Here is a 12,174-nt window from a genome sequence, read left to right on the forward strand (position 1 = left end):
GGGGAACGAAGAGTGACTGCTGAGTATGGGTTTTCTTTTTAGGGGTGATGAAAATATTCTTGAATTACATTGCTGTGCAACTCTATGGATATAATTTTTAAAACTACTGAATTATATCCTTTAAAGGATGAGTATTATGGTTTGTGAATTATATCTTGATAAAACTATACTTTTAAAAACTGGTGTCAAGGGAGAAAAATGACAGTGAAGCCTAAGCTAGGGCTCTGGGTGCTGGTCCTCCTTGACACCTCTGGGCCAAAGCAGCCCGGTGGCACCAGCACTACAAACTGAGTGCTGATCAGCTATGCAGAATCTTCAGCAGTTGGGTGGCTCAGTGCAATGCAGTGGAAGGTACAGTATCTAGAGTCACAGGTATCTGTGTCAAAGCCCCTGCCCAGCCTCTGACTCTGAAAATGTTTAGCAAGTCACTTTTTACTAATCTTTATGTTCTCCATCTGCAAAATAAAAGGCTGACATGAGAACAGCCTCTATTCCCCCAGGAATGGAGCACGGTGGAGGAAAGTGTTAGTTGAAATAAGAGTAGAGAGAGTGTCCACGGTCCACCATGCTGGGTCACATGGGGTGAAGGGGCAGGTCAGTGGCAGCAGAGGGCTGTGAAGAAGGGCTGTGGGCACTGGAGTGATAAGGGTGGTTATGGGGGTGATAAGTGTATGTTTAACTTTATAAGAAGCCATCAAGTTGTTTCCCAAAGTGGCCGCACCATTTTATCTTCCCACCAGCCATGTATGAGTGCCAGCTTCTCCACAGTCTCCTCAACACTTGGTGTTGTCAGTCTTTTTAACTTTAGCTATTGGTAGATGTACAGGGGTACCTCATAGTAGTTTTAATTTGCATTTCCCTAATGACTAATGATAAATATTTTCATGTGCTTATTAGAGCATACAATTTTGATGAAAGGTCCTGTTGCTTTAAAAAAAAAAAAAGGTTGAAACCCACTGGCTTAAGTAAACTGTGAGGCTCTGTAATCTATAAATCTTTTAGTGTGGCCCAGGGTCCATCTTCTTTTCTGAAACAAAGCACTCTTTTTTTTTTTTTTTTTTTTTCAGGTGGAGTCTTGCTCTGTCGCCCAGGCTGGAGTGCAGTGGCATGATCCTGGCTCATTCTGCTCCCGGGTTCAAGCAATTATCTGCCTCAGCCTCCCAAGTAGCTGGGATTACAGGCGCCCACCACCACGCCCGGCTAATTTTTTGTATTTTTAGTAGAGACGGGGTTTCACCATCTTGGCCAGGCTGAACTCCTGACCTCGTGATCCACCCGCTCAGCCTCCCAAAGTGCTGGGATTACAGGTGTGAGCCACCACGATGGAGTTTCGCTCTGTCGCTCAGGCTGGAGTGCAAGTGGTGCAATCTCAGCTCACCGCAACCTCCGCCTCCTGGGTTCAAGCGATTCTCCTGCCTCAACCTCCTCAGTAGCTGGGACTACAGGTGTGCACCACCACACCTGGCTAATTTTTGTATTTTTAGTAGAGATGGGGTTTCACCATGTTGACCAGGCTGGTCTCAAACTCCCGACCTCAGGTGATCCAGGCGCTTTGGCCTCCCAAAGTGCTGGGATTACAGGCGTGAGCCACTGTGCCTAGCCCAAAGCACTCTCTTGAATGTAGGTAAATCACACAGTATAAGCACTGTGCTCTGTATGAGGGTGAGAGATGAAGCCAATAAACATTTCTTGATTATCTACAGGGCTATAATCCCAAATCTGAAATTCTGAAATCCAAGTAACTCTGAAAACCAAATGTTTTTTCTTGGTTGGCACCAAAAGCCATTGGTAGCAAAACCTGACCTGATTTTTTTTTTTTTTTCTGCAGAAGGACCCTCTATTGTCCCAGGCCTGTGTTGGCTGCCTGGAGGCCTTGCTTGACTACCTGGATGCCCGGAGCCCAGACATTGGTAGAAACTCTCCACATTATCTGATGTTCCCATGAGAGAGATTAGAGGGAGCAACACCCTTCCACCCTCCTGCTCCAGCCTTCCATCCCCTTGTGTGACTCATACTTGTTTTGTTTAATTCTTTTAGCAGCACTGCAAGGGCAGTCATGCCCATTATACAGATGAGATCAATAAGGTTCAGATAGGTCAAATGATGTGCCCATCCAAGGTCACAATGCTCTTAAGTGGCAGAGCCCTTCTTACTGCCTGCCTTCCACAATCATGGCGTATATAGTTTCACTGAGCCAGTCAACATAAGTGGATTAGAAGCCCAGGGAAGAAAGAACCCTCCTTGGGTCAGCTTGTTCAGTGCCCTGCCTCTAACTGGGTAGCCCCTTTTTAAGCCAATAGGAGAAGGTCCTCTTGAGCAATGTCCCAAGGCAAGGCCTTGGAAGCATTAACAACCCAGTGTTTCTTGAAGCTCTCCACGTGGCCTCCCAGCCTTGGAATCGGTTTTTGCTGTTTACCCTCTTGGATGCTGGAGAGAATTCCTTCCTCAGACCTGAGATTTTGAGGCTCATGACCCTGGTAAGTGCAGAAAGGATATCTTGTGGTCTGAGGAGTGTCATGAGCTGGGTGGTGCTGAAGAGGCCAGGGTCTCCTTACTTTAGGTAACCCTAATCCTTAAAGAAGGTGGAAGGGCTCGGCAGGCCTTCACCCTACAAGAGACTTGCTGAACGAATTCCTCTGAATGCCCATATCTCCTCACTCCAGGGGACCCCGACACCCTTTCCCCTATTTCTCTTATGACATGTTGACCAGGGCCTGTCTACCACATGCCAGGTCTGCTAGATACTAAGGATATCAATGAAACAGATACTCTGCCTTTAGGGTCCCTCAGTCTAAAGAGGACGACAGACAAGTAAACTGGTAATGTAAATATGATGCTACAAGTGGTAGAGTAGAGGAGATGCTAACTGTGGGGCACACAGTAAGTGCCCCTTGAATAAATAACAAAGCAGCAGGCCTAAGAATGACAGCGAAGTGGATCAACAAGTACATCAGTGGTTGGTGTAGGAACAAAGAGGAAAAGAGTAATTGCTTCTCAGCAGTGAATGTAACATTTTAGCTGTGGCTTGAGAGATTAATAGGCAGAGAGGAGGAAAGGTATTCCAGGTAGTGAAGTACAAACAACAGGTACAAGAGCACATGGTGGTATGTCAGGGGAGCCACACGTAGTTCATTTTGGCCATGAGTGTTCAGTGCAAGGTTGGGTAGGAGGGAGCCAAGGCCAAAGGGGTCAGGAGGGCCAGCTCTCTCAGGATCTCACAGGTTGCCTTACTTACCCCACTTCCCCATGACACAGTCCCACCTCTGCCCACTAACTCTGAGCTCCTTGAAGGCAGGCAGGTTCTCTGGGCTTCAGGACAGTGTCTCCTAAAGTTGGGGCACAGCAGTTGTCTAAGATGAAGGAGATGCCAAATCACTGGGTGTTTGGGGCTTCTCTTCCTGGGCCAGTTTATGCGGTACCGGAGTAGCAGTGTCCTCTCTCATGAAGAGGTGGGTGATGTTCTGCAAGATGTGGCTTTGGCTGACCTGTCTACCCTCTCAAACACCACACTCCAGGCCCTGCATGGCTTCTTCCAGCAGGTGGGTGGGAAGGGGAGGCCATGCAGCCACTGTAAAGCTAGACCCTCAAGACCATCTTCTCTTGGAGGGTGGGAGCTCTGGCCACAGCAGCCAAGGAATGGGAGGAGGGAAGTACAGAGGATGGAGGCAGTTAGGGCCTGTGTGGAATGGGCACTGAGGAGGCCTGTCTTCCCTGCCCTCTTCTCCCTGCAGCTCCAGAGCATGGGACACCTGGCTGACCACAGCATGGCCCAGACCCTGCAGGCCTCCTTGGAGGGCCTTCCCCCTAGCACCTCCTCAGGCCAGCCACCCCTGCAGGACATGCTGTATCCTTTCTTGCATCTATGATGAAGGAGATGCCAAATCACTGGGTGTTTGGGGCTTCTCTTCCTGGGCCAGTTTATGCGGTACCGGAGTAGCAGTGTCCTCTCTCATGAAGAGGTGGGTGATGTTCTGCAAGGTGTGGCTTTGGCTGACCTGTCTTGGCCTGGGCAAGCTCTCCCAGGCCATAAGAAGCTGTGGCATCATGCTTCAGGACCTAGGTGCACTAGTCTTCTAAAGTAAGCAGGGGTCAATTAACAGTGTTGACAACAACAATGCCGTGTCCTGTTAATATTAAGTTCCTACAGAAAGCAGGCACATTACATGCATTTTACATATATATATATATTTATTTATTTATTTTTGAGATGGAGTCTTGCTCCGTCGCCCAGGCTGGAGTGCAGTGGCACGATCTTGGCTCACTGCAACCTCCGCCCCCCGGGCTCAAGCGATTCTCCTGCCTCAGCCTCCCGAATAGCTGGGACTACAGGTGCCTGCCACCACGCCCGGGTATTTTTTTTTTTTTTTTTTTGTATTTTTAGTAGAGACAGGGTTTCACCATATTGGACAGGCTGGTCTCGAACTCCTGACCTTGCAATCTGCCCCCCTCAGCCTCCCAAAGTGCTGGGATTACAGGCATGAGCCACCATGCCCAGCTACATGCATTATATTTAATCCTCACATCAGCTAGGAGTGTTAAGGTACTTGTAGTACAGGTTGAGCATCCCTAATACAAAAATTAGAAATCCAAAGTGCTCCAAAATCTGAAACTTTTTGAGTGCTGATGTGATGCTACAGGTGGAAAATTCCATACCTGACTTCACATGATGAGTTGCAGTCAAAATGTAGCCAAAACTTTGTTTCATGAATAGGCCAAGTGCGGTGGCTCACGCCTGAGGCCAGGAGTTTGAGACCAGCCTGGCCAACATGGTGAAACCTCATCTCTATGAAAAATACCAAAATTAGCTGGGTGTGGTGGCATGTGCCTGTAGTCCTAGCTACTCGGGAGGCTGAGGCACAAGAATCGTTTGAATCGGGGATGTGGAGGGCAGTGAGCCAAGATCACACCACTGTACTGCACCCTGGGCGACAAAACATGACTCTATCCCAGAAAAAAAACAAAAAATTTTGTTTCATGAATAAAATTATTATATTTTTTACATTCTTTTTATTTTATTTTTTTTAAGACAGTGTCTTGCTTTGTCACCCAGGCTGGAGTGCACTGGTGTGAACATAGCTCACTGTAGCCTTCACCTCCTGGGCCCAAGGGATCCTCCCGCCTCAGCCCTCCGAGTAGCTGAGACTACAGGTGCACACCAGCATGCTTGGCTAATTTTTGTAGATACAGGGTTTCACCATGTTGCCCAGGCTTGTCTCAAACTCCTGAGCTCAGGTGATCTGCCTGCCTTGGCCTCCCAAGTGCTGGGATTACAGGCATGAGCCACTGTGCCTGGCCCATGAACAAAATTATTTAAAACTGCATAAAATTACCTTCAGGTGGCCGGACGCGTGGCTCACGCCTGTAATCCTAGCACTTTGGGAGGCCAAGGTGGGTGGATCATCTGAGGTCAGGAGTTCAAGACCAGCCTGGCCAACATGATGAAACCCTGTCTCTACTAAAAATACAAAAATTAGTCGGCTGTGGTGGCACACATCTGTGGTCCCAGCTACTTAGGAGGTTGAGACAGGAGAACTGCTTGAACTTGGGAGGCAGAGGTTGCAGTCAGCTAAGATTGCGCCACTGCACTCCAGCCAGGGCGACAGAGCAAGACTCCGTCTCAGAAAAATAAAAAATTACCTTCTGGCTATGTGTACAAGGTGTATATAAAACAAATGAATTTTGTGTTTAGACTTGGGTCCCATCCCCAACATATCTCATTATTATAGGCAAATATTACAAAATTCGAAAAAAAATCGGAAATACAAAACACTTCTGGTCCCAAGAATTTTGGATAAGGGATACTCAACCGTACCTACCTCCTAGGGTTGTAGCAAGGACTTAAATGAGTTAATATATGTAAAGCACCAAAAACAGCTCCTGGCTTGGTGTGAATGTTATATTGGTGTCTGTTATTATTCTTACTCCCTTTCCAAATAACGAAACTGAGGCCAGAGACGTTCACTCGTGCCCAGAATCACAGAGCTAGTGATACAATCAGGATTTGACCTCAGATTTGCCTGTCTCCAAAGCTACATCACCGCACTCAGAAAGGAGCTAGTCCTCCCCCCATGAGCTTTGGAGACAGCTGCCCAAGCGCAGTTGGTTCAAGTGATCCTCAGCCCAACACACACACACACACACACACACACACACACACACACACACACACACACACACACACAGCTAGTCCTCCCCCCATGAGCTTTGGAGACAGCTGCCCAAGCGCAGTTGGTTCAAGTGATCCTCAGCCCAACACACACACACACACACACACACACACAGTGTGTGTGTCTCTGTGACTGCCATGTTCTTAAGAAAGCTTGGATGGCCGGGTGCCGTGGCTCACGCCTGTAATCCCAGCACTTTGGGAGGCCAAGGTGGGCAGATCACCTGAGGTCAGGAGTTTGAGACCAGCCTGGCCAACATGGTGAAACCCCATCTCTACTAAAAAATACAAAAATTAGCTGGGCGTGGTAGCGTGAGCCTGTAATCCCAGCTACCCAGGAGGCTGAGGCAGGAGAGTCACTGGAACCTGGGAGGCAGAGGCTGCAGTGAGCCAAGATCGCGCCACTGTACTCCAGCCTGGGCAACAGAGCAAGACTCCGTCTCAAAAAAAAAGAAAGCTTGGGGGCTGGGCGCAGTGGCTCACACCTGTAATCCCAGCCAAGGTGGGTGGATCACTTGAGGTCAGGAGTTCTGAGACGAGCCTGGCCTACATGGTAAAATCCCATCTCTACTAAAAATACAAAAATTAGCTGGGCATGGTGGTGCATGCCTGTAATCCAAGCTACTTGGGAGGCTGAGGCAGGAGAATCACTTGAACCTGGGAGGTGGAGATTGCAGTGAGCAGAGAGCTGAGATTGTGCCACTGCACACTCCAGCCTGGGTGGCAGAGTGAGACTATGTCTCCAAAAAAAAAAAAAAAAGCAAGCTTACGGCTGTGGCAGTGGTCAGAGGCCCTCTGGTGGGTGGCTGGTTGCACCCAGAGACACTGCAGTCCAGAGATACTGCAGTCCAGAGGTGTGTGTGAGGGTAGTTTGCTTCCTCCGCACCCCTCTGGCTGCCTCCCTGGCTCTCTTCCTTGCCCCTTCCGTGCAATAGTTCCCTGTTGAATAGCAACTACCTAGCCCAGGTGTTCAGGACCCAATTTCAGAATCCATCCCACTATTCTCAGGAGCACCTCTGTTCTTGCCTGACCATTCTTGCCTGTTTTGGGCTCTGGAAGTGTGATGCCCCCATGGTTGGCCCCACTTCTCTGCTGTTTTCCTCTCATGTTTTGCTGCCAGCTGCCTGGGAGGGGTGGCTGTATCCCTGTCCCACATCAGAAACTGATCCTCAGGACTTGAAGGCCCAGAAGTGGAGAGAGAATGAGACCTGGAGACAAAGGGCATAATTGTTGGGGAAATGGATGACAGCTGAAGCTATTCATATGGAGCCATATACTCCATTGTTGAAATAGAATAAGGAAATAAAATGATACACTCACATACCTGCGTGAGCTCTCCAAAAACACTGTACTACCTTGTCTACCAGGAGCTGGTTTCTCAGCTAGTTGGATAAGGGATTGTTTCAGCAAGGAGACTGATGGCCTTCTCAGGGAGGGAGGGACGGGACAGGATTTGTTCTTGTAACAGCATTCAAGGAGTCAGCTGGGTGCCTCAGCTGTACTCAGAGAACACCAGTCAGGCCATCCTGGGGCTGGCAGGGCAGAGAAAGGCCTAGGGGTTGGGGCTGCTGCGATTCAACAGCTCCCAGAGGCACTTGACCTGCTCCCTCGCCTCATGTGGAGGTGGCTAGAGGTAAACTTTCCAGGCAAGGAGGGTCAAATTCTCAGCTTTCCTATCAGAACGAAACTGTCCCAGCCTCAGCCCTTGTCTGGCTAAAGTAGGTCCCCTCTGTCCCTTCCCGTACAGCCGTCATCAGAACTGGTGTTTATGCACCCTCGTGGGTAGATCCTGGGAATGCATGTCCAGCTTGGTCCCCGGCATGAGGTCTGCGCTCGACAATGCCTGCGCCTGTTCTGGGGAGCTCAGCCCAGACCGGGCCTCCAGCTCCCTTCCCGCCCGGTAGGGGCCCCGGGCCCGGAGATGGCCACGCCACGCTGCCTTCTCGGGTCTGACTGTCCTGATCCTGCGCAAAAGTGGGGCTGCACTCGGCCTAACGAACGGACGGGGAAGCCCCCGCCGCACTTGGCTTATTAGTTGGTGGACCGGAGGGGCAAGGAGGGGATGCCCGAATCCTGCACTGAGTCTCTGAGGTCCTTAAAGAAGAAAAATAGTGCTAGTCACCGCCCACTAAACTCACGTTGCGATCTAAAGTTTAAAAACTCGGCCACAGACGACGACACAGTTTCGGGGAGGGCGCGCAGAAGGTCGCCCAGCCGACAGGAGCTGGGACCCCAGTTTGCTGATTCACGCCTTAAATTGGGCACAGACCCCACCCACAGATTTAACTTCCTCCAACACAAGCTAAATCCAGGGCCACGTACCCGGGGCTCGCAGGAGGGACAGGACGAGGATGGTGCCCACAGCGCGCTGGAGGCACGCCAGAGCCTGGAGGGGTGGGCAGAGGCGGTGGAGCGGAGCCGGAAGTGAGGCTAGCGGAGCCCGGCGGTCGCGGCTCGCGCTCATTGGTCGGGAGCAGCGCGGTGGGCGGGACGGAGCTCGGCGGTCTGCGCTCGGTTGCTAGCCGGGTGCTCCCGCTTTCAGTTGCTTTGCTGTTAGCCTGTTGGACCTTCGAGCCTAGCTGCTCGCACAGGACTCGGCCACCTACCCTTCCTGCACCGACTGGCCAGGTAGGTGGCGGTAGGGGCGGCGGGCTGCAGGTTCCCGGGAAGGATAATGAGAGAACCGAGGGCCTCGAACCGGCTGCAGGTGGTGGGGAGGGAGTTTCGTGGACCTGGACGCCTCTGTTCCTTGAGAAGTCTCGCTCCCTCCTCCGGGAGCTCCGAAGGCTCGGGGTCAACCACCTGGGCCCCCGATCCCGGTAGCCGGCTCAAGGCCCGCCACTACCTGGTACCTCTGCAGGAGTTCAGAGCCTCATGCTGAGCCAGGAGGAGCTCCGGGTGACTCATACGGCAGGATCGGGATTGAGAGGCTGAAAAAGTGAGTTTAACAGTAGAGAAAGCAGGACCTGTCCCGCAGTCTGCTGTTCTGGCTTTTCTTTCCCACTTCCTGCTTCAGTCATTGCCAGCTGTCTGGTATTCTCCTTTGGCGCCTAAAGTTTTGCCCTAGCCTGGTTCTGGTTCGCTTGAGTTTGGAGCAGGAGGTGGAATGTGGGGGGTCCTGGGTGAACTTGGACTATTCCTTCTCTAGGTTTCACTTATCTCGTCTGCTTGGGGGTAGGGGGTTCTCCGGATGATCTCTGCAGCCTCTCACTGTCTGTAACTGAGCATCTCTCCCCTGGGGCAGGTGTCCTGGTAGTTCAGTAGCCAGCTCTGATCTCAGGTAGCCTGTGCTCATTTAGAAAGAGTCAGAAGACAGAGCACTGGACTTAGAGCCAAACAGACTCTTGGTTCAGCCTGGGAATAGCTGTGTGACTTTGGGCAGTCACCTCATTTTTCTGTGCTTTGATTTCACATTGGTAACACTGGGGAGTTGTAATCTGAGTGTGAGACCTCTCCCGACCACTTTATGTAATCTTATACCTGACCGACACCCTCTCATCCCTCTGTGCTTATTTTACAAGTTTATTGATCAACTCTTATCCCTACTAGAGACAAGTACCATGAGTGCAGAGATTTTTGCTTATTTATTGCTGTATTCCCGCCTGTAGAACAGTGCCTAGAGTGTGGTAGGTACTGTCAACCTAAATAGCAGAGTGAGAGACTCTAAAAAAATGATGTTTACTTGGGAATAGACATTGTAGTGACAATACGTGTGCCATAGTAACCTGTGTACGTATTTGGGGAGGTAAAGGAAGACAAAGGTTTTGAAAAGGAAAAATGAGGATTACGTGATTATTTTGAGATAGTTATCCTTGGCTACAAGGATGAATAGCAAGAGTGGTGCCAGTCTGAGGTTGGACAGGCAGTTGCAGGGCAGATGTCCTCACAGAAAGATTTTTCTGTGTAAGTTTGCAGTGACCTTTGTGCAGGGTTGTGGTTTTTGCATTTTTTCTGATCTTGTTATCAGTCATTTGTGTATAAGAACCCTCTTTTCACGACCTTCCTCGGTTTTATTTGTCAGAGTTGTTGTTCTTGTTTTTTCCCATTGGAGAATCATGCTTTAAATTTGTCAGAGTTTTTAACACAAACGACTCTGTTTTGATTCTAACAACTTTCATATTTCCCCCTTTTGGTCAAGATCTTTCTCCAAAAACTTTACTGATCAGTCATCCTGTAGTTAGGTCCCTCAGTGCTGGGACGGACCTATCTTGGGTTGTTGGTCTCTTGCCACATTGGAGACTAAGAGTCTCCAGTTGGAGACTGGTGACTAGGAGTCAGTGTCAAAACCCTTGTAGTGGTTGGGAGCAGTGGCTCACGTCTGTAATCCCAGTACTTTGGGAGGTCAAGGAGGGAGTATCACTTGAGTCCAGAAGTTCAAGACCAGCCTGGGCAACATGGCAAAACCTCATCTCTACAAAAAATACAAAAATTATCCGGGCAGGGCCGGGGGCAGTGGCTCATCCCTGTAATCCCAGCACTTTGGGAGGCCAAGGCGGGCAGATCACCTGAGGTTAGGAGTTCGAGACCAGCCTGACCAACATGGAGAAACCTGTCTCTACTAAAATACAAAAATATATATAAATAACGTCCGGGCGCGGTGGCTCACACCTGTAATCCCAGCACTTTGGGAGGCCGAGGCAGGCGGATCATGAGGTGAGGAGATCAAGACCATCCTGGCTAACACAGTGAAACCCCGTCTCAACTAAAAATACAAAAAATTAGCCAGGCGTGGTGGCAGGTGCCTGTAGTCCCAGCTACTTGGGAGGCTGAGGCAGGAGAATGGCATGAACCCAGGAGGCAGAGCTTGCAGTGAACCGAGATCGCACCACTGCACTCCAGCCTGGACGACAGAGCCAGACTCCTACTCAAAAAAAAAAGAAATGAGTAAGAGTCTCAGAATGATATGGAATCTTGTTCCAGTGTCTTCGGAAAAGCTATCTACGGTATGAAACCATCAACTTCTTATCCTGGTTTGCAGTTTGAATGTCTCTGGTTATGGCATTGGGATGTTTGGTGAACTTCCTGTGTGACCCATACATTAGGCACAAGGCTTGTCCCTTAAAGTTCATCTAGTTTCAACTTACAGGGCTTCAGGAACAGAGCAGTGCCAATTTTTAATAATTTCATGAAAGAAAGTTAGATTGGAGCAATCTAGAATTCAGGAGCTAGTCCAGTATACAAGTAGATAATGAGAACTCAAAAACAATGCACAGATCTACAGTCTAATAACAGATGTACTATAGCTTTTTTTAGAAACAAAATTTTCTCTTTACAGTGATCACATAGGAATAACAGATTTAAAAACCATTTAAGGCTAGGAAGCAAAACCAAGGCAGACTTTAGATTTTACTTAACAGTCTTAAAGTTCCTGGGCCTGCCAGGAAGTGACAGATTTTACTCATTCACTGTAAGGCTGGGAATCTTTGAAGGCAGGCTTTCTATGCACATTCTCAAGTATGATATTCTAGTTAAAGCCCTGGTAATATAAGCAATATTTGTTGTATTCTGTTATAAGAGAGAACAGGCTGGGCGCAGTGGCTCACGCCTGTAATCTCAGTACATTGGGAGGCCAAAGTGGGCAGATCGCTTGAGGCCAGGAGTTCGAGACCAGCCTGGCCAACATGGCGAAACCCTGTCTCTACTAAAAATACAAAAATTAGTCAGACATGGTGGTGCTTGCCTGTGTTCCCAGTTACTGGGGAGGCTGAGGCGCAAGAATCACTTGAACCTGGGAGGTGGAGGTTGCAAGATCTGAGATCATGCCACTGCACTCCAGCCTGGGCAACAGAGTGAGACTCTGTCTCAAAATAAAAAAAAAGAGAGAGAGCAAAGTCTTACTGGACTTTTGCAAATAACCACATTGCTGTAAGAATACTCATGAATAGACCAGCATGGTGGCTCACGCCTGTAATCCTGTCACTGTGGGAGGCCATGGCAGCCTGATCACTTGAACCCAGGAGTTCAAGATCAGCCTGGGAAACATGCCCAAACCCCATCTCTACTAAAAA

General features: G+C 49.4%; 2 protein-coding genes across 4 annotated transcripts in view; both read left to right on the forward strand.

Annotated features, from left to right (window-relative positions):
* Positions 1 to 7,487, forward strand: part of MEI1 (meiotic double-stranded break formation protein 1) — a 99,692-nt gene extending 92,205 nt beyond the window's left edge. The window contains exons 27-31 of the mRNA XM_031005662.2: positions 1,829 to 1,910; positions 2,371 to 2,477; positions 3,408 to 3,539; positions 3,732 to 3,844; positions 7,287 to 7,487. Of these exons, the coding sequence (XP_030861522.2) occupies positions 1,829 to 1,910; positions 2,371 to 2,477; positions 3,408 to 3,539; positions 3,732 to 3,844; positions 7,287 to 7,332 (480 nt within the window). The 3' untranslated portion in view covers positions 7,333 to 7,487. The remainder of the gene's footprint in view (positions 1 to 1,828; positions 1,911 to 2,370; positions 2,478 to 3,407; positions 3,540 to 3,731; positions 3,845 to 7,286) is intronic.
* A 1,149-nt stretch (positions 7,488 to 8,636) lies between these two features.
* The window catches only part of CCDC134 (coiled-coil domain containing 134), a 30,462-nt gene continuing 26,924 nt past the window's right edge, over positions 8,637 to 12,174 (forward strand). Inside the window, exons 1-2 of one of the 3 annotated variants that reach the window (XM_019018464.4) lie at positions 8,637 to 8,794; positions 9,027 to 9,104. The gene's annotated coding sequence lies outside the window, so the exon portion shown is untranslated. The remainder of the gene's footprint in view (positions 8,795 to 9,026; positions 9,105 to 12,174) is intronic. The other 2 variants (XM_063705016.1, XM_063705017.1) reach the window with 2 other exon arrangements.

The sequence above is a fragment of the Gorilla gorilla genome, chromosome 23 (genome assembly GCF_029281585.2).
Source record: "Gorilla gorilla gorilla isolate KB3781 chromosome 23, NHGRI_mGorGor1-v2.1_pri, whole genome shotgun sequence".
NCBI lineage: Eukaryota > Metazoa > Chordata > Mammalia > Primates > Hominidae > Gorilla > Gorilla gorilla.